Raw genomic sequence first — 22793 nt, 5'->3', positions numbered from 1 at the left:
GCATCCCCTGATCATGTTGGCTTATGCCACAGTCAAGTCAGAATATAAACTTAGTTCAATGTTACAGTAAGCTAGAATGTCATATTTTAAAATATGAATTGTTACTAAGCCAAATGCTTCATTCTGTCCTAATGGAGTTAACTAGTTGGCATATAAAACCAGTGATTTGTATTTTTTTTCTTGAGCATTTTATGAGCTTTTCATGTTCCTTGAGTTATTTGTTTCAGCCTATCAGAATATTTTGGGATTCTAAATAACGAATCCAACATGTTAGCTATGTCTCATACATCCAGACTATTCAACACTTTTAGGTTTGATAAGTAAGGGTTTAATAGGGATTACTGGATACTATAAAGTCATATCTTGAAATCTTTGACTGATACACTAGAAACTTCCTCTTCTAGCTGACGTTGTTCCCAATTTCAAAGCTTGTTAGAGCAAAGCTGTTCAACTGTATGTAACTTATTGTCATCCTGGTCATATTCCCTAGGCTCTTCTAGGGAGGTTCTCCTGAGAACCTTCATAGAACCTTTCTCTCAGCTTCTCATGAAAGAAGCCATCTTTCTTTGAATTCTCACTTTATGTTGCCTAATGCTGGAATCTCACCCACATTCTTGACAGTGTAAGTTACTTCCAGTGTCAATTTATTTCACTTCTGCCAAGAGGAATATCCAGAAGATGGTATGATATGTGCTTAAATGTCACAGTTGGCCTCCAGCCACCTCCAGCAATGTGAAAGTAAAAATTGTGCAGAGTAACTTTTATTTGGCCAAATGCAAAAAGAAAAAGTCCCTTAGCATGCAGACATTTATGAAGTGCCTGTCTTATGCAATGTGCTGTTTTAGATGCTATGAAGAGTATAATATGAATTATGGTTCCCTGCCATTACACCGTCTATCTGATCTAGAGGTCTGTCACTTACATTGCTGTTGAGCCCACAACTCTATAATTTTCTTCATTTTTCGCATAATTTGTTCTCCAGTCGTTGGCCTGTGATTTAATTGCTTCTTTAAGACACCTCTATAAGTTGCTACAAGGCACTTTTCTAAGTTCTTTCTTTCATTTTAGCAGTGACAATATTTGACTTTTTACACCCACTTGCTTAGTATTCATATCCTGTGAACCACCTTTTCTTCTATACTGTCATACAGAGTTTGTAACGAGAAATAAGAACACTGAGTCTTTTAGAGGTTAAACCATATAGTTTCTGGCCAGTAGGGTCTAGAAAATAAATGCCTTCATCTCCAGTTCAGTTCTTTTTTTTCTAGTCCACAAACTGTGACTTCAAAATTGCAGAGGCATTGAATTTAAGGACCCCTAGTAACAGTGAATACAGACTCAAAACTCTCTTAACTGTACCTCATGACTGTTATGAATGCCGTGTAAAATGAGATACTGCTGCTCCTGATCTTAGGAGCAGGCTACTACTATTACACTCCCAGGAAACATTTGAGGTCTGAAACTTGTGTCTCGGTTACAAGGGATCATTTATTCCTGAAATATTTACAGTAGTATTTTTATAAGGCATGTGACCAAATCATAATATGTGCCTTTAGCAGTGAAGGGATAAAGGTGGTTGACTATCAGTAGGAAACTTGGATGTTATATACTTGAAATCGGGATACAAAACAGACAGCTCAAGATCGCAAAGGGAAAAATTAGTAATCCATGAATAATAAACAGGAAAAATATTTTTAAAAGGTAGGATGTCAGAATACCTCTGAGATCAGTTTAACATATATGATCCGCATTTATGTATAGCAGATTACCTAAATTCAAACTGACCTTGGCCACTGTAAGGAGGCAGTATTTTTGAAAGAATGAGCTGTACTAAAACAGTTTCTGCAATATATTAGGCACAACTATGCTTTCCTTCCATGTTAGGCATGCAGAAATTTTTCCCACCTGTTTATTTTTCCTTAAACAAACATATTATCTGATATAACTTGTCCAAAGAAAATTTTCTCTTCCTCTATATGAATGAACTCCCCTCTTACCCTTTTGCTAAATCCTGGAGTTGTGATGTAGTTCAGGATCTTATATTACATCCATGTCACTTTTTGGAATCACTTCAATGGTATAGTGACTTGAATTATTTTCAAGTATTTAATCAGCTTCTGTTTAAGTCGATTTTCTCCTTTGATGGTGTAAATTTATTTTCCAAATGCAAATGTATGATAATACAGATTGGACTCCTTCACTGTTATAAGGTTTGAAACAAATAATAAGCTTTTGTCTTAAAGTCTTTTATAGCTGTAAAAAGTAGAAAAATTAAGAATGTTTTATCAAGTCTGTACTATAGGTTTTATGTGTGTGTGTGCTAAGTCACTTCCATCATGTTCAACTCTTTGTGACCCTGTGGACTGTAGCCCAATAGACTCCTCTGTCCATGAGATTCTCCAGGCAAGAATACTGGAGTGCATTTCCATGCCCTCCTCCAGGGGATCTTCCTGACCCAGGGATCGAACCTGCATCTCCTGGATTGGCAGGCAGGTTCCTTACCACTGGCACCACGTATGGCAGCTATTAAATACTGTAGTCATTTATTTTCTTTTCATTGTTGAAAATTTAAGGTGTTATTCCATGGGAATGGATGGCTCCTAAAGAAATGTTTCTGAGTGTCCAAAATGTAAGGAAGAAGTTTTTTAATAAATGGATTTAGACTTAACTCTGTGATAAAAAATAGTAGGTGTTTGAGTCAAAGTTTTAGATTTATAATTAAGCTGTGATATTTACTTGTTTGAGCTCTTTGGGAAAATGATATGCCTTTTCTGTACCTCAGTTTTCTCAGCTATGGATTGGAGGTGAAAACTGGCTCTTAGTCATTCAATTATGGAACACTTTAAATGAGACAGAGTATGTAATGTTCTTAGTGACTGCTCAGTAAATGTTAGTTATTACTAAGATTTATAAGAAGAGTATTATATAAAGTAGTGATCTTCCCAGAGGGTTGAAGAAAGGAACCACTAGGAAAAATTAAGAAGTTTCAGTTACTTTTAGTGGGCTTCCCTGGTGGTTCTGATGGTAAAGAATCCTCTTGCAGTGCAGGAAACTCAGGTTCGATCCTTGGGTCAAGAAGATGCCCTGGATAAGGGAATGGCTACCCACTCCAATATTCTTGCCTGGAGAACTCCATGGACAGAGGAGCTTGGTGGGCTTCAGCCCATGGGGTCGCAGAGTTAGACATGACTGAGTGACTAACACTTCTGAAATTGAGACTCAGAAGTAATAGTTTATTATAGCTATAGGTATTAAATACCTAACCAGGTAAATTGAGGAGGTTAAACTTTAAATCTCACTGTTTTATTATCATGCAGCATTGTTTGTTTAATATATAAAATTAATTTTTATTGGAGTATAGTTTCTATACTATGTGCTATCCATGGGACAGTTGCACTTATCTCCCATGCTATAAGGTCATGCTTAAGATTGTGCATGCTAGACTTCAGCATTATGTGAATCAAAACCTTCCAGGTGTCCAAGTTGGATTTAGAAAAAGAAGGGGAACCAGAGATCAAATTGGTAACATTCACTGGATCATAGCGGAGAAGGCAATGGCACCCCACTCCAGTACTCTTGCCTGGAAAATCCCTTGGACGGAGGAGCCTGGTGGGCTGCAGTCCATGAGGTCGCTAAGAGTCGGACACGACTGAGCGACTTCACTTTCACTTTTCACTTTCATGCATTGGAGAAGGAAAAGGCAACCCACTCCAGTGTTCTTGCCTTGAGAATCCCTGGGACAGGAGAGCCTGCTGGGCTGCCGTCTATGGGGTCGCACAGAGTCGGACACGACTGAAGCGACACAGCAGCAGCAGCAGAACTGGATCAAAAGAGAAAGCTAGGGAATTCCAGAAAAACATCTATCCCTATTTCATTGACTGCACCAAAGCCTTTGACTGTGTGCATCGTAATAAACTGAGGAAAGTTCTTAACAGAATGGTAATACCGGAACACCTTACCTGTCTCTGGAGAAACCTGTATGTGATTCAGGAAGCAACAGTTAGAACCAGTTCAAGAGTGAGAAAGGAGTATGGCAGGGCTGTCTGCTGTCACCCTGTTTGCTGAATCTATACACTGAGCATATCATGAGAGATGCCAGACTAGATGAGTTACAAACTGGAATCAAGATAGCAGGAGAAACATCAACAACCTCAGATATGTGGATACTACTTTATTGGCAGAAAGCAAAGAGGAACTAAAGAGTCCCTTGATGAAGGTGAAGGAGTAGAGTAAAAGAGCTGGTTTAAAAATAAATATTAAAAAAACTAAGACCATGGCATCCAGCCCCATTACTTCATGGCAAATAGAAGGAGAAAAGGTGGAAGTAGTGACAGATTTCCTCTTCTTGGGCTCCAAGATCACTGCAGATTGTGACTGTAGCCATGAAATTAGAGGATGTTTGCTTCTTGGCAGAGAAGCTATGACGAACCTAGACAGTGTGGTAAAGAGCAGATACATTACTGTGCTGACAAAGGCCCATATAGCCAAGACTTTGGTCTTCCCAGTGGTCACATACAGTTGTGAGAGCTGGACTGTAGAGGAGGCAGAGTGCCGAAGAATTGATGCCTTTGAACTGTGGTGCTGGAGAAGACTCCTGAGAGTCCGCTGGACAATAAGGAGATCAAACCAGTCAATCTTTAGGGAAATCAACCCTGAATGCTCATTGGAAGGACTGATGCAGAAGCTGAAACTCCAGTATTTTGGTCATCTGATGCAGACAGCTAACTCATTGGAAAAGTCCCTGATGATGGGAAAGATTGAAGACAGAAGGAGAAGAGGCTGTCAGAGGATGAGATGTCTGGTATCACCAATGCAATGGACATAAACTTGGGAAAACTTCAGGAGATGGTGAGGGACAGAGAGACCTGGTGTGCTGCAGTCCATGGGGTTGTAAAGAGTTGGACAGGACTGGGCGACTGAACAGCATCATAGTTGCTTTACAATATTGTATAAGTTTCTACTGTCTGGTGCAGTTAATCAGCCGTACACATACATGTGTCCCTTCCCTTTTGGACTTCCTCCCCGTTCAGGTCACCACAGGGCGTTAAGTAGAGTTCCTTGTTCTGTACAGTATGTTCTCATTAACCTTCTATTTAATACATAGTATCAATAGTGTATGTATGTCAACCTCCATCTCCCATCTCCTTCCACTCCCCTTTTCCCTCTTGGTATCCATACATTTGTTTCCTCTATCTGTGATACAGGGTCATTTAAAGTGGAAACTTGTGCTTTGTTGTTGTTTTAAGTCACTAAGTTGTACCCCACTCTTTGCAACCCCGTTGACTGTAACACCAGGCTCTTCTGTCTGTGGGATTTCCCAGACAAAAATACTGGAGTGAGTTGCCACTTCCTTCTTCAGGGGAACTTCCTGGCCCAGGGATGGAACCCTCACCTCCTGCTTGGCAGGCAGGTTCCTTATGGTTGAGTCACCAGGAAACAATAACTCAACTTTTGTGTACATTTTGAGTTTATCTGATTAAGATAATTAAAATTGTTCATTTGATGAACTTTCCTTGATAGAAAATATGCCATATTTTGTGCATTTTGAAATGTAAGTGTATGAATAAATAAATAATAGATACCACTGGAGTTTGAGGACATTATATATCCTTTCTCTGTTTTTCACCTAAATTTGGATTTGATTGAGAGAATATCCTAAGGTCAGATGGAAAAAGATGTTGTTCTTCAAACAGATAAATAAATCTCTGTTGAACTGATGCTTAGGCTGAAAGCACATGCATTTGCCATTGCTACTATTTTCCCAGGGTAGGTTTTGGAACAACTAGCCTAAAAGGGAATGTTTTGCTCTACAGTGTAGACTTTAATTTATCTAGGATCACTCTGGTGGCTCAGTGGTAAAGAATCTGCCTGTCAATGCAGAAGTCATGGGTTCAATCCCTGGGTCAGGAAGATCCCCTGGAGAAGGAAATGACAACCCACTCCAGTATTCTTGCCTGGGAAATCCCATGGGCAGAGGAACCTGGTAGGCTACAGTCCATGGGGTCCCAAATGAGTCAGACACAACTTAGCAACTAATCAACAACAGGATCACTACACCACTTCACACTTACAGCTTTATTAGCTCCACCCAGTTAAGAGAAGCAAGGATTACCAACTTGTCCAATTCTATAGGGAGGAGTAAGAGGTAGAACAAAGCAGTTTTCTTAAAAATCGAGAGGTTCTAAGTAAGTGTAGAAGAAGAGAATACAAAAATGAAACCCTAGATGCATACCTGTTAAAGCTGGACTGCTTGGCAAGATCACTGGCATTCACTGCATTTGTGTAAGATGATCAATATCCTAAATGCTCTAGCCTAAAAAATAACCTAACAAAATAAAATACATATGTACATAAAAACATGGAAAGTGAAAGTGAAGTTTACTCAGTCATGTCCGACTCATTGCGATCCATGGCCTATACAGTCCATGGAATTCTCCAGGCCAGAATACTGAAATGAGTAGCCTTTCCCTTCACCAGGGCATCTTCCCAACCCAGGGATCAAACCCAGGTCTCCCACATTGCAGGTGGATTCTTTACCAGCTGAGTCACAAGGGATAGCCAGTCCTTTCTCCAGTGGATCTTCCTGACCCATGAATCGAACCGGAGTCTCCTGCATTGCAGGCAGATTCTTTACCAACTGAGCTATGAGGGAAGAATCCAAAGGGCTAATAGCAGACAATGATGTCATTTTTTTTTTCAAATTTCAAGATAATTAAATGAAAAATTATTGAAACTACTAAGTAAAAAGACAAAATATCAGTTCTTTGCTTTTTGTCAGGGCATTCCAGTATAAAATTTAAATATAAAAAGTGGTCATTAGATTTAGGTTGTATGTATGTGCTCAGTTGCTCAGTCATGTCCTATTCTTTGAGACCCAACAGATTGTAGCCCTCCTGCCTGGCTTCTCTCTGTTCATGGGATTTCCCTGTCAAGAATACTGGAGTGGGTTGCCATTTCTTCCTCCAGAGGATCTTCCTGACCCAGGGATCGAACCAGCATCTTCTGCATTGGCAGGCAGATTCCTTATCACCGAGCCACCAGGGAATTCAGCAGCCTGGTGGCTAACTTCTTTTCTTACCTTGGTTGCTTAGCATGAAGCTGGCTCAGCAGGTGTGAGTTAGTTCAACAGAAGAACAGTCAGTTCAGTTCAGTTCAGTTCAGTCGCTCAGTCGTGTCTGACTCTTTGGGACCCCACGAATCGCAGCACGCCAGACCTTCCTGTCCATTACCAACTCCCGGAGTCTACTCAAGCTCATGTCCTTCGAGCCAGTGATGCCATCCAGCCATCTCATCCTCTGTCGTCCCCTTCAAAGGCAACCCCTTTCAAACAGGGCCTCTCCCCTGACAAGAAAGTTTCTACTGATACAGATCACATAGATTTCCTTGGCCCTTAGCCTTACAATTATATGTGGTGTTACTGACGCCAGTTTCCTCTCTGCTGGAATGCTGGCCATGTGCACATGGATTTGAGCAGTGGATGATGAGCACTGAGGGCTGGGCATGCTGCGTATTCTACTGCTTCTCTGCTTATCACTTTTCTCTGAATAACCCCCGTAATCTGTCTGCACTGTGAAATGTTGGTGGTGTATGCCCATGACTAGCAACTAAGAAGCAGAGAGGGACACTCATATTTCAAGGTAAATGCAGGGACAACCATCAAAAGCCAAAAGTATGAATTACGTGGTTCAGATGGTAAGGGATCCATCTGCAATGTAGGAGACCCAAGTTCGATCCCTGGGTCAGGAAAATCTCCTCGAGAAGGGAATGGCTACCCACTCCAGTATTCTTGTCATGGACAGTGGAGGCTGGCAGGCTCTAGTCCGTGGGGTCACAAAGAGTCAGACATGACTGAACAACTAACACACACAGACACACGAATTATACATTGCATCAGAAAGGCAGAATGGGTAGGTGTCAGTGAACTTGGATTGGACACTGGTCCTCTGAGGTCAGTGTGATACTAGAAGGAGAAATTTAATCTTAAGAAGATAAAAAAGAGATTGATGATGAAGAGAATTCTGAGCCATTGGAATATTTTCCTCAGAGAAAGTGTGTTTAAACTAGGAAGAAAGGAATTGAGTTTATTTTGCACTGGCAAGATCACATATTTTGCCACCAGTTGAAGTGAAGGATCACAAGGTAAGTTCAGTTACAGGGAAAAAATTTGAATACTCCATCTTTCATGATTCAGTTATAAAAAATTCATACCTCAACTAAAAGAGAAATTGTTATTTGTATTCTACTTGAGGTCATGTTAAGATACATTATTTGTGTTTTTAAAAATGGGAGTTAGATGATTTCTCTTGGAGAGATGTTTCTGTGCAAATACATTTTCTTTTGAACAGCATTTACTTTTCAACCAAATGCTTAATAAGCATGTCTTTGACTTTATTTTCCAAAGGTAAAAATTGGTCTAATGGGAGAACAAAAATATCAGAATGGTTTTTCTACTGTGTTTTCATAATAATCATCTTTCCTTAAACATAAAAGAAGTTACATTAGTACATCTAACTCCAGATACAGGCTGGAAAACTGAAAAAGATTGTATCACCAAGAGGAAATAACATTAAAAAATCCTCCTACTGATTTACTACTGTGTTGTATGTGCTCAGTCGTGTCCAACTCTTTGTGACCTCATAAACTGTAGCCTGCCAGGTTCCTCTGTCCATGGAATTTTCCAGGCAAAAATACTGGAGTAGGTTGCCATTTCCTCCTCCCAGGGATCTTGCCGACTCAGGGATCAAACCCACTTCTCTCGTGTCTTCTGCTTTGGCAGGTGGATTCTTTACCACTGCACCACCTGCGATGTCCACTGACTTACTACATCACCTTTTAAATAGAAGAAATGAAAACAAATGCCAGGAATGTGCTTTCAAAATGAGCTTTTTGCTTGTGGTATTTCATTCTGGCTGTAAACATGACCTACAAATGAAATGAAAAGAGGACATTTGTTTTTACGGAAAACCAAAACCAGTTTGTTTTGTCACCTACTCTGTAACATTTCATTAGGCCAGCTGTTGTTTTTTTGTTTGTTTGTTTTTGAATCTTTTCCTTTAGAAATAATTTTAAACTATTGAAAAGACACAAGAATAATACAATATCTGTATGCCTTTGACCCAGATTCACCTATTATTTGCTATGGTTTTTAATGACACTTGTCAAAATTGTAGTATGTTGAGTACTGAAAGCCAGTCATGCTGCTCTGTTTGGTGTGTTTTATGGGCAACATTCCTGTTTCCAGGGGTCGTGAGCTCTGGCCAGTCCATGTAAGTCCTCTTAGGGCAATGGGAATCAGATTACCTCTCTTATGTAATCCTTAGGGAGGCCTCTCCACTTCTTGAAGGAAGAGTCAGTGAAGCTCCCAAGAACAGGTATAGATTTTAAAAGTTAAAATGCCATTTTCCAATCTCACTGCTCCTTCTGAAACTGACAGTATCTTGTAAATCTTTCCAGAAACATTCCATGGATGTACAAAGATATATGGCTATTACTATAGCAACAGGTACATAGTTGTAGACACATGAAGAGGTATAAATACATTTGTAAGTGGAATTACAGATATAGATTTAGAAATAATTTTCCATATATACTCTAATGGGATTATGTTGTATATGCTTTTCTGCAGCTTGCTGTTTCCATGTGGCAATAAATCTGAATTAGTTTGTGAAGTTAGGTCATATAGATTTGTCTCAATCTTTTTTAAAAGCTGTGTAGTATTTCATTGGGTGTATATGCCATAATCTTTAATCTATACCACAAATGATAAGCATTTTTTTTTTACCTTTTTCTGTTGTAAAACTAATAAATATCCTTAGCTTACCTGAGAGTTTCTGTAAAATAAATTTATAGCAGGGTAATTGTGATAACAATTTTTAGATAATTTTTATAATGATTGATATTTATTGTGTTTGGAAAATAGAATGCATTCAGAAAATATTTACAGAAAGAGGGAAGGGAGGAAAGGAGGCAGACAGGGAGTGAAAGAAGTGGTGAAGGCTAGTCTCTTGGGGATAGTTTTCTTTACCTAAGTGAAGAAGAAGGTGGACCTTTCAAACAAGATTCTGATTGCTTTTATTTAACAGTTTTCTATTATGCTTTATATTTTTGAATTTATGTACTTTTTAATATCTTTCAGAGACAAACTTGACTGTTACTTCCTTAGGAGGAATATAAAAAATAGAATGTTAAATATTCTTATTGTATGGTCTAGTCATACCCTAAACTTCTTCATCACACCTGCATGTTCTTTCAATATCTGTCTCCTTAGATAGACCAGAGGCAAGAAGCACCATAAGGAATGAGGCCATGTCTGTCTTTTCAGTGTTTTCTCTAAATAAGGATATTTAGGTGTTCAGCATTTGTTAAAAGCAAAAAGGTGGGGAGGAGAGAATTAGACAGACACAGAGAGAGAAATAGAAAGAAAGGAAGGACGGGAAGGAGGGAGGGAGGGAGAAGAGGAAGGGAATGAGCAGGGTGATGATGCCAGGAGTTAGAGCTGTAAATATGGGGGAAATAGGTGAAAACCACTATAGACAGTGACTGCAACCATGAAATTAAAAGGCACCTGCTGCTTGGAAGAAAAGCTATGATAAACATAGACAGCGTATATAAAAGCAGAGACATCATTTTGCTGACAAAGGTCAGTATAGTCAAAGCTATGGTTTATCCAGTATGTATGGATGTGACAGTTGAACCATAAAGAAGGCTGAACACCAAAGAATTGATGCTCTCAAATTGTGCTGCCAGAGAAGAATCTTAAGAGTCCCTCGGACAGCAAGGAGATCAAAGCAATCAATCCTAAAGGAAATCAATCCTGAATATTCATTGGAAGGACTGATGCTGAAGCTAAAGCTCCAATATTTTGGCCACCTGATGCAAAGCGCCAACTCATTTGAAAAGACTCTGATGCTGGGAGAAATTGAGGGCAGGAGGAGAAGGGGGCAACAGAGGATGAGATTGTTAGATGGCATCATCAGCTCAATGGATATGAGTTTGGGTAAGCTCTGGGAGAGAGTGAAGGACAGGGAATCCTGGCGTGCTGCAGTACATTGGATCACAGAGTAAGATACGGCTGAATGACTGAACAATAACAAGGTGAAAAGTCAATGGTAAGAAAGAAAGAAACTTACAGGTATATGAATCTCAGTATTTTCTGACTTTAGAATTGGGAAACATTGGGTCATTTTTCTGAAAACCAGAGGAGTTGACCGTAGCTTAGTTTCTGACTGCAGAGTGAAAGCTGTGAGCGTTGGAAGGTCTAGAGTAAGAAGGGTTGTTTGTAGGACTTGTTTTTCCATTTCAGTGATACAGAGAGAACTAGGAAAGGTATCACTGTAGAGATGAATACCTGCTTTCTACTATTAATGCTGGGTAAATGGGAATATAATTCCAATCATGAATCCACCATAGAGGGGCTGTTTGGAAATTGCACTGGACTTGAAGCTTATGTAATTTAATAGCATGAAGGTTCTCTGAGGTGGTTTTGCTTATTTTTATTTTAGATTAGAGTGTAATATACTAGAGACATTTATAAAACATTTCCTAGCTGAAATTTCTTTTTGAATTTAGTACATCATAATTATATAACTCTTTATCTTAATATTTCTCTATGTCTGTATATACCTGGTGGCTCAAATGGTAAAGAATCTGCCCACAATGCAAGAGACCTGGGTTCAATCCCTGGGTCAGAGAAGGTATTTATATAATTATACTACGTAGAGACATTCACACTAAAGAAATGAACCATCTTAAATTCAATACCATTCACGAATATTTATATAATTATACTACGTAGAGACATTCACACTAAAGAAATGAACCATCTTAAATTCAATACCATTCACAAGTGTTGCTAAACATAAACCAGTAAGAAGTAGATTATTCAGTTTATAAGCTTCTTGCTTTTTCTGTTTCACTTTCATTTTTGGGCAGTGTGTGTTTTCACCAACTTTGAAAAGTGGGTTCTTGAAAGGAAAATAAATGATATATTTAATTATTAACAGGTTGCATATTTTTGTTCATTTCATTTATCAGTATGCCTGACTGATGGCTGATTCCAGTAATAACAGAGAGTGGGCTTCAAATTTTACTCTGATAGGGTGAATTGTTAGCCTATGGAACATGCCTCATTTGGATTTCCTCTCAATTATTGGAGTTAAATCAACAGGAGGCTGATGCTGCTCATACCTTTAAGAAGAAACTGGCAGAAAGTAGTGCTCATAGAAAAGTTTCCTTTACAAGTTAGGAAAACATTTTGGCTTCATCCTACATATACTACACTCCAAGGTCTATTGCTACTGTTTTCCGAATTACTCACTAACTTGATGAATGGCAGTTACAAGTAGTGCTTTTTTTGCAATACACAGATGTTGGTATTTTCCACAATTTTCTGGAAGTAAATGGAGAGCTTTCATATAGAAAAACTTATTTTGAATGTAATAAAAGAACCTAGATTTCTACTCTCTAAAGATCCATACAACTACTAGATTTTTATTTTTACTTATTTTTTAAAGAAAGTCTATTTAAATAGCCTGTCTTTCTTGGCATTGATAGAAAGCAGATGTTACCTGATGGGATGAAGCTAGGAGGTTTAATGCAGAATAATACAGAGATAGAAACATTACACTAGTATCTCAGACGGTAAAGCATCTGCCTGCAATGGGTTCAGTTACTGTTGAGAAGATCCCCTGGAGAAGGAAATGGCAACCACTCCAGTATTCTTGCCTGGAGAATTCCATGGACAGAGGAGCCTGGCGGGCTACAGTCCATGGGGTTGCAGAGTTGGATATGACTGAGTGACTAACACACACACAGAAGCATCATGTCAAGGGTCAGAAATGGCTTAGAATTTTAATATACAACTGAGTAAAGCTAAGGGAGTGGGTGTGTGTGTTTGTGTGTATAAACTTGTGGGTATGTATGGAGAGAAAGAGAGGTGCAGATGGAGCTGATGATGGAAGTTCAGTTCAGTTTAGTCACTCAATCGTGTCTGCCTCTGCGACCCCATGAACTGCAGCACGCCAGGCCTTCCTGTCCATCCCTAATTCCATGTCCATCGAGTCGGTGATGCCATCCAGCTGTCTCATCCTCTGTCATCCCCTTCTCCTCCTGCCCTTAATCTTTCGCAGCATCAGGGTCTTTTCAAATGAGTCAGCTGTTCACATCAGGTGGCCAAAGTATTGGAGTTTCAGCTTCAAAATCAGTCCTAGCAAGGAACACCCAGGACTGATCTCCTTTAGTTGGTCGGATCTCCTTGAAGTCCAAAGGACTCTCAAGAGTCTTCTCCAACACCACAGTTCAAAAGCATCATTCTTTGGCACTCAGCTTTCTTTATAGTCTAACTCTCACATCCATACATGACCACTGGAAAAACCATAGCCTTGACTAGATGGACCTTTGTTGGCAAATTAATGTCTCTGCTTTTTAATATGCTATCTAGGTTGCTCATAACTTTCCTTGCAAGGAGTTAGCGTCTTAATTTCATGGCTGCAATCACCATCCACAGTAATTTTGGAACCCAGAAAAATAAAGTCAGCCACTGTTTCCATTGTTTCCCCATCTATTTGCCATGAAGTGTTGGGACCAGATGCCATGATCTTAGTTTTCTGAATGTTGAGCCTTAAGCAAACTTTTTCACTCTCTTCTTTCACTTTCATCAAGAGGCTTTTTAGTTCCTCTTCACTTTCTGCCATAAGGGTGGTGTCATCTGCATATCTGAGGTTATTGATATTTCTCCCAGAAATCTTGATTCCAGCTTGTGCTTCCTCCAGCCCAGCATTTCTCATGATGTACTCTGCATATAAGTTAAATAAGCAGGGTGACAATATACAGCCTTGACGTACTCCTTTTCCTATTTGGAACCAGTCGGAGGTGAAAATAAGGAAATGTTTTATGAAAATATTCTATGTTACAATTCAATTCTCCAAATAATTTGGCTTTACTATCATTCATTCATTCCATTTATTTTAATTTTTACTGGACTGTAGTTGCTTTAAGCAGTGTTGTGTTGGTTTCTGCTGTATAGGAAAGGGAATCAGCTGTATGTATATATGAGTGAGTGCTCAGTTGCTCAGTCATGTCCCACTCTTTGTGACCCCATGGACAATAGCCCACCAGGCTCCTCTGTCCATGGAATTTTCCAGGCAAGAATACTGGAGGGTGTTGCCATTTCTTACTCCATGGAATCTTCCCCGACTCAGGGACTGAACCTGCATCTCTTGAGTCTCCTGCATGGGCAGGCAGATTCTTTACCACTGTGCCATCTGGGAAGCCCCTATATGTATAAACATATCCCCTCTTTTTTGGATTTCCTTTCCATTTAGGTCAGCACAGAGCATTGAGTACATTTAAATTTATTTCAGTTGTTTTAAGTTTGCAAAGTGTGTGAGACTTTTAAATTAGAAATTATAATTTTAAAGAAATATAGGAATGAATTTCTCAGATTTTTTTGTATAACTATACTATTTTCTCTTTGAGCACCTTACTATATCCAGAAACTTAAGACTGTTTCAGAGGGGGGAAAAAAAGCTTACATTTTGTTAAAATGTGACTTTGTAAATCAATAAGACTTTTGCCTTGTGTATAATTATGTATACTAGCAAAGCTTTACAGTGAAATCTGAATAATATTCATAGTTGTTAATTTTTCCCCGTATGTCTGCTTTCTCCACACACACATAGCCTTCCCTATTATCAACATCAATGGAATGAGGGTTGTAGGTTCATCAATTCATCACAACTGATGAACCTACATTGACACATCATGATCACCCAATGTCCATACTTTACATTATAGTTGACTCTTGGTAATGTACATTCTGTGGGTTTGGACAAATGTATAATGTCATGTACCCATATGCCCTGAAAATCCTCTGTGCTCTGCCTTTTCGTCACTCGCCACTGCCTGGCCCCCAAACCTTTGGCAACCACTGATCTTTTACTGTCTCCATAGTTTCGCCTCTTTCAGAATGTCATATTGTCCTTTATAATGGTATTGTACAGTATGTAGCCTTTTTCAGGTTGGATTTTTTTTTCACTTAGCAATATGTCTTTAAATTTCATCAGTGTCTTTTCATGACTTGGTAGCTCATTTCTTTTTAGCACTGAATATTATCCCAGGGTTCACTTATCTATTCATTTTAGTTGCTTCCAGGGTGGTTGTTGTTGTTGTTGTTTGCTTCCAAGGTTTAATAATTAACAATAAAGCTGCTCTAAGCATCTATGTGCAGGTTTTTCTGTAAGCATAGTCATTCAACTCCTTGGGGTAAATATCAAGGAATTCTCCAATGATTTTTTGATAGTGCTTTGAATATTTAAAATTTTCCCTACTTTTTGTATATATGGCATTAATGGAACTTTTTACAGTTTCTATTTTATGTGTAATAGTATGTTTTGGCGGCTTTTCACCAATACCTAGCCTGTCTAGATATTAACCTGTTTGTATGCTACCTTCTGTGATTTTTTTGTGACCACATATCTAGGCCAACTAGTGGATTTTTGTCAATAAAATAAATGATTTTGTTTTAATAGTTCATAAATGACCGTCAAAATGATAAAGTGAAAAGAAGTAAAAAATTCTAAATGATGTTTGAATAAATCAAATGCGTTTTCATAGTTATCTCCTTTGAACTGTATCTCACCAATATTTTACCCACTGGAAATTTGTTAAAACTTTAAGGCAGAATAATATTCATTAATATCTATAGGTTTTCAGGTAATTTACATATTTATTTAATGCATATTTTATGAAGTTGTAATTTATTATTTGAAGAGATTTCAGTTCCCTTTTTCAGTTCCCCTTTCTGATCATATTAACAACTTCTTTAATAGATGTTCTAGTAATAATAAATAACATCAACAAGATGCAGAGGGAGAGGAGTCTTCTCTCTGTTACAGAAGACCATTACACTGGTTTCAAAGTTGTGAATACCCTAGACTCACCTGAATCCCCCCAATCCACCTTGACTGGACATAGTGCTAAAGTAGTAAAAAGATGCACATTTAAGAAAAAGAGAGAAATTTTTCCCAACTTTATTGAGATATAATTGACACATAAAAATCTTATCTATTTAAATGTACAATATGATGATTTTATATATGTAAATATTATGAAACAATTACCAGAATCAAGCTAATTAACATGTTCATCATCTCACACACTTTTCTTTTCGTGAGAACACAGATCTATTCTCATAGCAAATTTCAAGTATACTGTACAGTATTATTAACTACAGTTATCATGCTGTACATTAGATCCTCAGAATTTGTTCATCTTATAACCATTCTTATACCCTTTGACTAATATCTCCCTGTTACCTACCCCTCAACAACCCCAAGCAACCACCATTCTATTCTTTTCTTCTTTGAGTTTGACTATTTTAATTAAGATTCCACATATATGTTAAATCATATGGAACTTGTTTTTCTGTGTCTGGCTTATTTCATTTAGTGTAATGTCCCCAAGGTTCATCAATATTGTTACAGATAGTAGGATTTCTTTCTATGCCTTAATACTATTTCATAATTATAATTTTATAGCTGAATTTTATGTATATATATATACATGTATATATATATTATATGTGTGTGTGTTATCTCTTTGAGGTCCAGGTATCATTTCCTGTGACTATATAGCTGGAAATGGGATCTTAGTTTTAAGGAACCTCTGTACTATTTTTTGCAATGGCTGTACCTATTTACATTCCCCTCAACAATGTACGAGGGTTCCTTTTTCTCCATATCCTCTTCATTGCTTATCTCTTAACTTTTCTTATTAAAGCCATTCTTTAACAAGTGTGAGGTGATATCTCTTTGTGGTTTGGATTTGCATTTTCCAGTGATCAGTGATGCTGAGCACCTTTTCAGATAATTGTTGGTCATTTGTAAGTTTGCTTTGTAAAAATGTCTATTCAGATCATTTGCCCATTTTTTAAACCAGATTATTTCTTTTTTGCTGTTGAATTGCATGAGCTCTTCATATAATTTGGATATGAATTTCTTATCAGGTGTATGGTTTGCAATTATTTTTCCCCCAAACAGTAAATTCTAACAAAATGCATGCTATTATTATATCTAAAGAGAAGTAGCCACTTGCTTTTTCTCTCCCATTCTATCCCATGTCTTTCCTGTGATACTCATTACATTCTTCTTATATTATCGTAATCTGCACTCACATATTCTCTGCTTCATGTTTTAAATATTTTTCTTAAACTCAGTGTTGTTATGCCCAGTTCCTTAATGATAATAGTACAGAATGTATGTTGGCTTAATTAACTAATAAAATTTAAAGACCTTTTATCTGAATGGACCTTAAACTACAAAGTCCTTTGGGACCTTCTTGTCAATATGATATAATCTACAAAAGTGAAATCAGATCCTTCCTAAATGTAAAACTATGGTTCATGTTCAATTATAATTATAAAGACTTTTAATGTCTTAAATCTTGTGATTAACCCAGAAACTTGCTGGCAGGAGGGTTTCATCGGTCATGGTTCAGTTGCTGCGGGTGGCTTCTAACCATTATGTCATTATCAGCTGCAGGGTGAGCTAGTCTCACTGTGTGTCGGTTCACTAAGTTGTTCTATCAGTTCTCCAGGAGAAAATGCAAATAAACAGGTTCCAAACCCCTTCAGAGCACACTGTAAATCTTTGTACCTTCATGGCCAAATGGTAAACCGCAGGACCACATGACTCCATTCCCTTGAGACAGTCATGTTATTCCTGTCAGACTTTTCGTCCCTCATACATCAGCTGGAAGCTTTCATCTCCTTTTAAAGTCATGGCCCCTCAAGTAGGGGTGAAATTACACCTGTCAGTAATAAATGTGCCCCCTACTCTATATCATTCTGTCATGTCACAGAAGATATTAAAAGGAGGCATAGCTTATTCCAAATTGTTAGTAACACTTTTCCCCCTTTTCTCCGCAGTACGTTTCAATACCTTCCAGTTATGTAATTGTTGAGAGAATTTAAAACTTTCTCACCTAAGATAGTTTTAAAAATATTCCCCATAAATTGAGGAACCTTGAAGAAATTAGCTTCCATGTGGACTATACGTTATATTCAGTAACCGTGTTAAACTTCTTTGATAGAAAGATTTAACTGTATACATAATCTACAACGGCAATCTAAATGTGCCCCTTAGCACACTTGTTCTGTTTATTTTTTGTCCCTTACCCTCTGATAACTCTCTGTTTGCCTGTAATACCATACAGCAGGTGCACCTGGAGAGCCACCATTTTATTTACATAGAGAACAAAGTTAATGTTTTATCAAGTGCAGGTCACACCTGGGTTGAGACATTAGTAGGAAACAGGGTTCAAATCAAAACTGCAACTTGCTCTTAGCTTGATATTTGAACTCCATTGAGCAAACCTTCTTGAGTTCTCTTGAAAGTTCTGAGAACTTAGTCTCTTAACTGCGCATTTACTGAAGGATGAAAAGCAGGCTGGGAGGCTAAAATGCACTACTTGTAGTGCTACCACCCCTATGATAGGTCTTGACCTAAGCAGTGAGCAAAATTGAATGGTGCCATTACTGCCCGTAACGTGGACTTCATATGCTGTCCCAGGTAGAGAATTCTTGCAATACCTTTGTGTGTGAGGGAAAACATTTGGGTCAGTGTCCTAAAACTGAGCTGTAGATGAGTGAATGCATATTGTGTGAACTTCACAAATCTCTGATAATGGTCATGCTCTAATGGGTTTTTGTTGTCATTGTTATCCCTCAAAGAGAAAGTATGGGCCAGTTATTTTTAGATTAGTGGTACAGTGAAGAGTACATGAATACAGTTATCTACTAGAATTGTTATATTTTGTTTGCCACAAACATGGTATTTTATTTTTTTCAGAGCCCAAAGGAAATAATATAAGTCTTTGTTTCTATACCTTGTTTCTTACCCTGTGTTGTCCTTTCTCTTATTTCGCCTAAGGATAAAAATAACACAGCACCCTTGATAATATACATGTTTCGAGGCATAGAAAAAAAGACTTATAAATCCATGGCTGATTCATGTCAATGTATGGCAAAAACCACTACAATATTTTAAACTAATTAGCTTCCAACTAATAAAAATAAATGAAAAAAATAAGGTAATTAGCCTCCAACTAATAAAAATACATGGAAAAATAAATAAATAAATAAAATAACACAGCAAACTAAAGCACAGAGCCTAAAATTTAGTGAAAAGGATGGATTGACTTGCTTGTTACTAAACTAAAGAATTTATCTCAAAAGAACAATATAAATTCGATTTCTCTGAAAATGATTACATTAGAGTCTGATGAGGAAAAAAAAAATCCTAAAGTATCTATTTCAAGCTTTATCAACTAATATGACTTAGATAGTAAAGAATCTAAGTACAAAATGCAAATAAATGGGTTCTTTCCCTGGGTTGGGACGATCCCCTGGAAGAAGGAATGGTTACCCACTCCAGTATTCTAGCCTGGGAAATCCCATGGACAGAGGGGCCTGGTGGGCTACAGTTCATGGGGTCTCAAAGAGTTGGACATGACTGAATGACTAACACTTTCACTCTCATCCTTATTTACAGAAACCCACCCTAAACCATATGTAAGGCTAAAAATGTATTATTATTATTTAATATTATGTGGTTTATTGTTTGTTTCTTTTTAAATTTTTTATTTTATATTGGAATACAGTTGATTTGCAACATTGTATTATATTCAGGTATACAACAAAATTATTCAGTTATACATATACTTCCGTCTATTCTTTTTCAGATTTTTTTTTTCCCATATAGGTTATTACAGAATGTTGAGTAGTGTTCCCTGTGCTATGTAGTATGTCTTGTTGATTATCTATTTATATATAGTAATATGTATGTGTTGACACCAAACACTGAATTTATCCCTCCCCTCTTCACCCTTTGGTAACCTTAAGTTTATTTTCTGTATTTGTGAGTCAATTTCTCTTTTTAAATAAGTTCATTTATATAATTTCTTTAGATTTCACATATAAATGATATCATATATTAGTCTTTCTCTGTCTGATTTACTTCAATTAGTATGACATTCTCTAGGTCTGTCCATATTGTTGCAAATGGCGTTCATTTTTATGAGTAATATTTCCTTGTATATATGTGCCACATCTTCTTTATCTAGTCATCTGTCAGCTTCTTCCATTCATCTGTTGGTTGCTTTCATGTCTTGGCTCTTGAAAATAGTGCTGTTAGTGAACATCAGGGTGCATGTATCTTTTGAATTGTGGTTTTCTCTGGATATGTGCTCAGGAGTGGGATTGCTGGATCATACAGTAGCTCTATTTTAGTTTTTTAAAGAAACTCCATACTGCCCTTCATAGTGGTTTCACCAATTTACATTCCCACCAACACTGTAGGAGGGTTCCTTTTCCTCCATACACTCTCCTGCATTTATTGTTTATAGACATTTTGATGATGGCCATTCTGACCAGTGTGAGTGATGTCTCACTGTAGTTTTGATTTGCATTTCTCTAATATTTAGCAGTGTTGAGCATCTTTTCATGTGGCTTTGGCCATCTTTCTGGAGAAATGTCTATTTAGGTCTTCTGCCCATTTTTTGATTGGGTTGTTTATTTCTTTATATTGAGCTGCATAAGCCATTTGTATATTTAAGCTATTCAGTGTCTTTTGTGTTTTCATACAAATCTTAAGCCTTGTCAGTTGTATCATTTGCAAATATTTTCTCCCATTCTGTAGGCTATCTTTTTGTTTTATTTATGATTTCCTTTGCTATGCAAGACCTTTTAAATTTAATTGTGTCCCATTGTTTATTTTTGTTTTTATTGCTGTAGGAGGTGGATCAAAAAAGATCTTGCTGCAATTTATGTCAAAAGTCTTCTGCCTATGTTTTCCTCTAAGAGTTTTATAGTATCCGGTCTTACATTAGGTCTGCAATCTACTTTGAGCTTTTTTGTGTGTGTATGGTGATAGAAAATATTGTAATTTCATTCTTTACATGTAGTTCCAGTTTTCCCAGAACCACTTATTAAGGAGACTGTCTTTTCTCCATTATATATTCTTGCCTCCTTTGTCATACATTAATTGATCATAGGTGTGTGGGCTTATTTCCGAGCCTTCTATCCTGTTCCATTTATCTACAATTCTGTTTTTGTGCCAGGACCCTACTGTTTTGATTACTGTAGTTTTATAGTATAGTTTTAAGTCGAGGCGTCTGACTCCTCCAGCTTCATTTTTATTTCTCAAGATTGCTTTGGCTATTCAGGGTCTTTTGTGTTTCCATACAAATTTTAAGAATTTTTTTTGTTTGTTTTAGATCTGCAAAGAAAAAAAAATTCCATTGATAGTTGGATAGGGATTTCATTCAATTTATGGCTTGCCTTGAGTAGTACAGTCAATATTAATCCAATCCAAGAATATGGAATATCTCTTCATCTGTTCATTTCATCTTCAATTTCTGTGGTCAGTATCTCATAGTTTCCAGAGTACAGGTCTTTTGCCTCCTTTAGGATGTTTATTCCTAGGTATTTTATTGTTTTTGATGTGACAATATGTGGTATTGTTTCCTTAATTTCTCTTTCTGATCTTTCATTGTTAATTTATAGAAGTGTAACAGATTTCTTTGTATTAATTTTGTATTCTTCCAATTTCATGAATTTATTGATGAACTCTAGTAGTTTTTTGATGGTCTTTTTAGGATTTTCTCTGTAGCTGTGTGTGTGTGCTAAGTCACTTCAGTAGTTTCTGACTATTTTTGACTCTATTGACTATAGCCTGCCAGCTACCCCGTCCATGGGACGGGCAAGTATTCTCCAGGCAAGAATACTGTAGTGGGCTGCCATGCCCTCCTCCAGGGGATCCTCCCAACCCAAGGATTGAAACAGCATCTCTTATGTCTCCTGCATTGGCAGGCAGGTTCTTTACCATTAGCACCACCCGGGGAGCCCCTTTCTAGGTATATTATCATGTCATCTGCCAACAGTGAGAGTTTTACTTCTTTTTACCCCCTTTGGATTACTTTTATTTCTTTTCTTCTCTGATTGTCATGGGTAGTACTTCCAAAAATATGTTTTATGAAATATTTTTATATAAAAAATTTGTGAGAATTCAATTATTCCCGTTTCTGTACTCAGATCATCCTTATACCAAATAACTTCCTATGGTTTAAATTTAAAGTTTTGTGATACTATTTTCACTTAAACAGAAGTTGAACAATCCTCTCAATCCTCTCAATTAAGTGTGAAATACCTCTGAACACCCCAAACCCTAATGTTGCACTTTGGGCTCTCACTACAAGTCTTCTTCCATTTAATACATAGTTCCTAAGAAGCTTGTTTTTCTGTTCTACTTACTTTTAGACTATAAGAGGCACCAACCTTAAAGAATTAAGTTCAATAGTGAAAACGGAAAAAATAACAGCCAAGGAGGGAAAAGAAAGTAACAGTAATGTACTAGATATGTTATTAGGCTCTTTCACATTTAATGCTCATAACTTTCTGTGAGGTACATTACTTGTTCCCCCAAAAAACACATTACTTTTTTCCTAGGCTAAGGCATAGGGCATAAGGCATGCATTTTTCTTCAAGACTGGTAAGGAACAGAATTGGGATTTTAACTCAGAATATTCCCTGGTGGCTCAGGGGTAAAGAATCTGCCTGCCAATGCAGGAGATGCAAGTTTGATCCCTGGGTTGGGAAAATCTCTTGGAGAATGAAATGGCAACCCACTCCAGTATTTTTGTCTGGGTAATCCCATGGACAGAGAGGCTGGTGGTTTACAGTTCATAGGGTCACAAAAGAGTTGAACATGACTTAGCGACTAAACAACAACAAAATTTTA

General features: G+C 37.5%; 1 protein-coding gene across 2 annotated transcripts in view; it reads left to right on the top strand.

The window, feature by feature from the left end:
- Positions 1-22793, top strand: part of CFAP299 (cilia and flagella associated protein 299) — a 637609-nt gene that overhangs the window by 270463 nt on the left and 344353 nt on the right. The window contains exon 4 of one of the 2 annotated variants that reach the window (XM_061145194.1): positions 12155-12226. The exons of the other annotated variant lie outside the window; for it this stretch is intronic. Within the exon in view, the coding sequence (XP_061001177.1) occupies positions 12155-12226 (72 nt within the window). The remainder of the gene's footprint in view (positions 1-12154; positions 12227-22793) is intronic. 2 annotated transcript variants of the gene reach the window in all.

The sequence above is a fragment of the Dama dama genome, chromosome 6, assembly GCF_033118175.1.
Source record: "Dama dama isolate Ldn47 chromosome 6, ASM3311817v1, whole genome shotgun sequence".
In the NCBI taxonomy this organism is placed as follows: Eukaryota; Metazoa; Chordata; class Mammalia; order Artiodactyla; family Cervidae; genus Dama; species Dama dama.
Note: the sequence above shows the minus strand (reverse complement) of the source record. Positions and strands in the feature narration are given on the sequence as shown.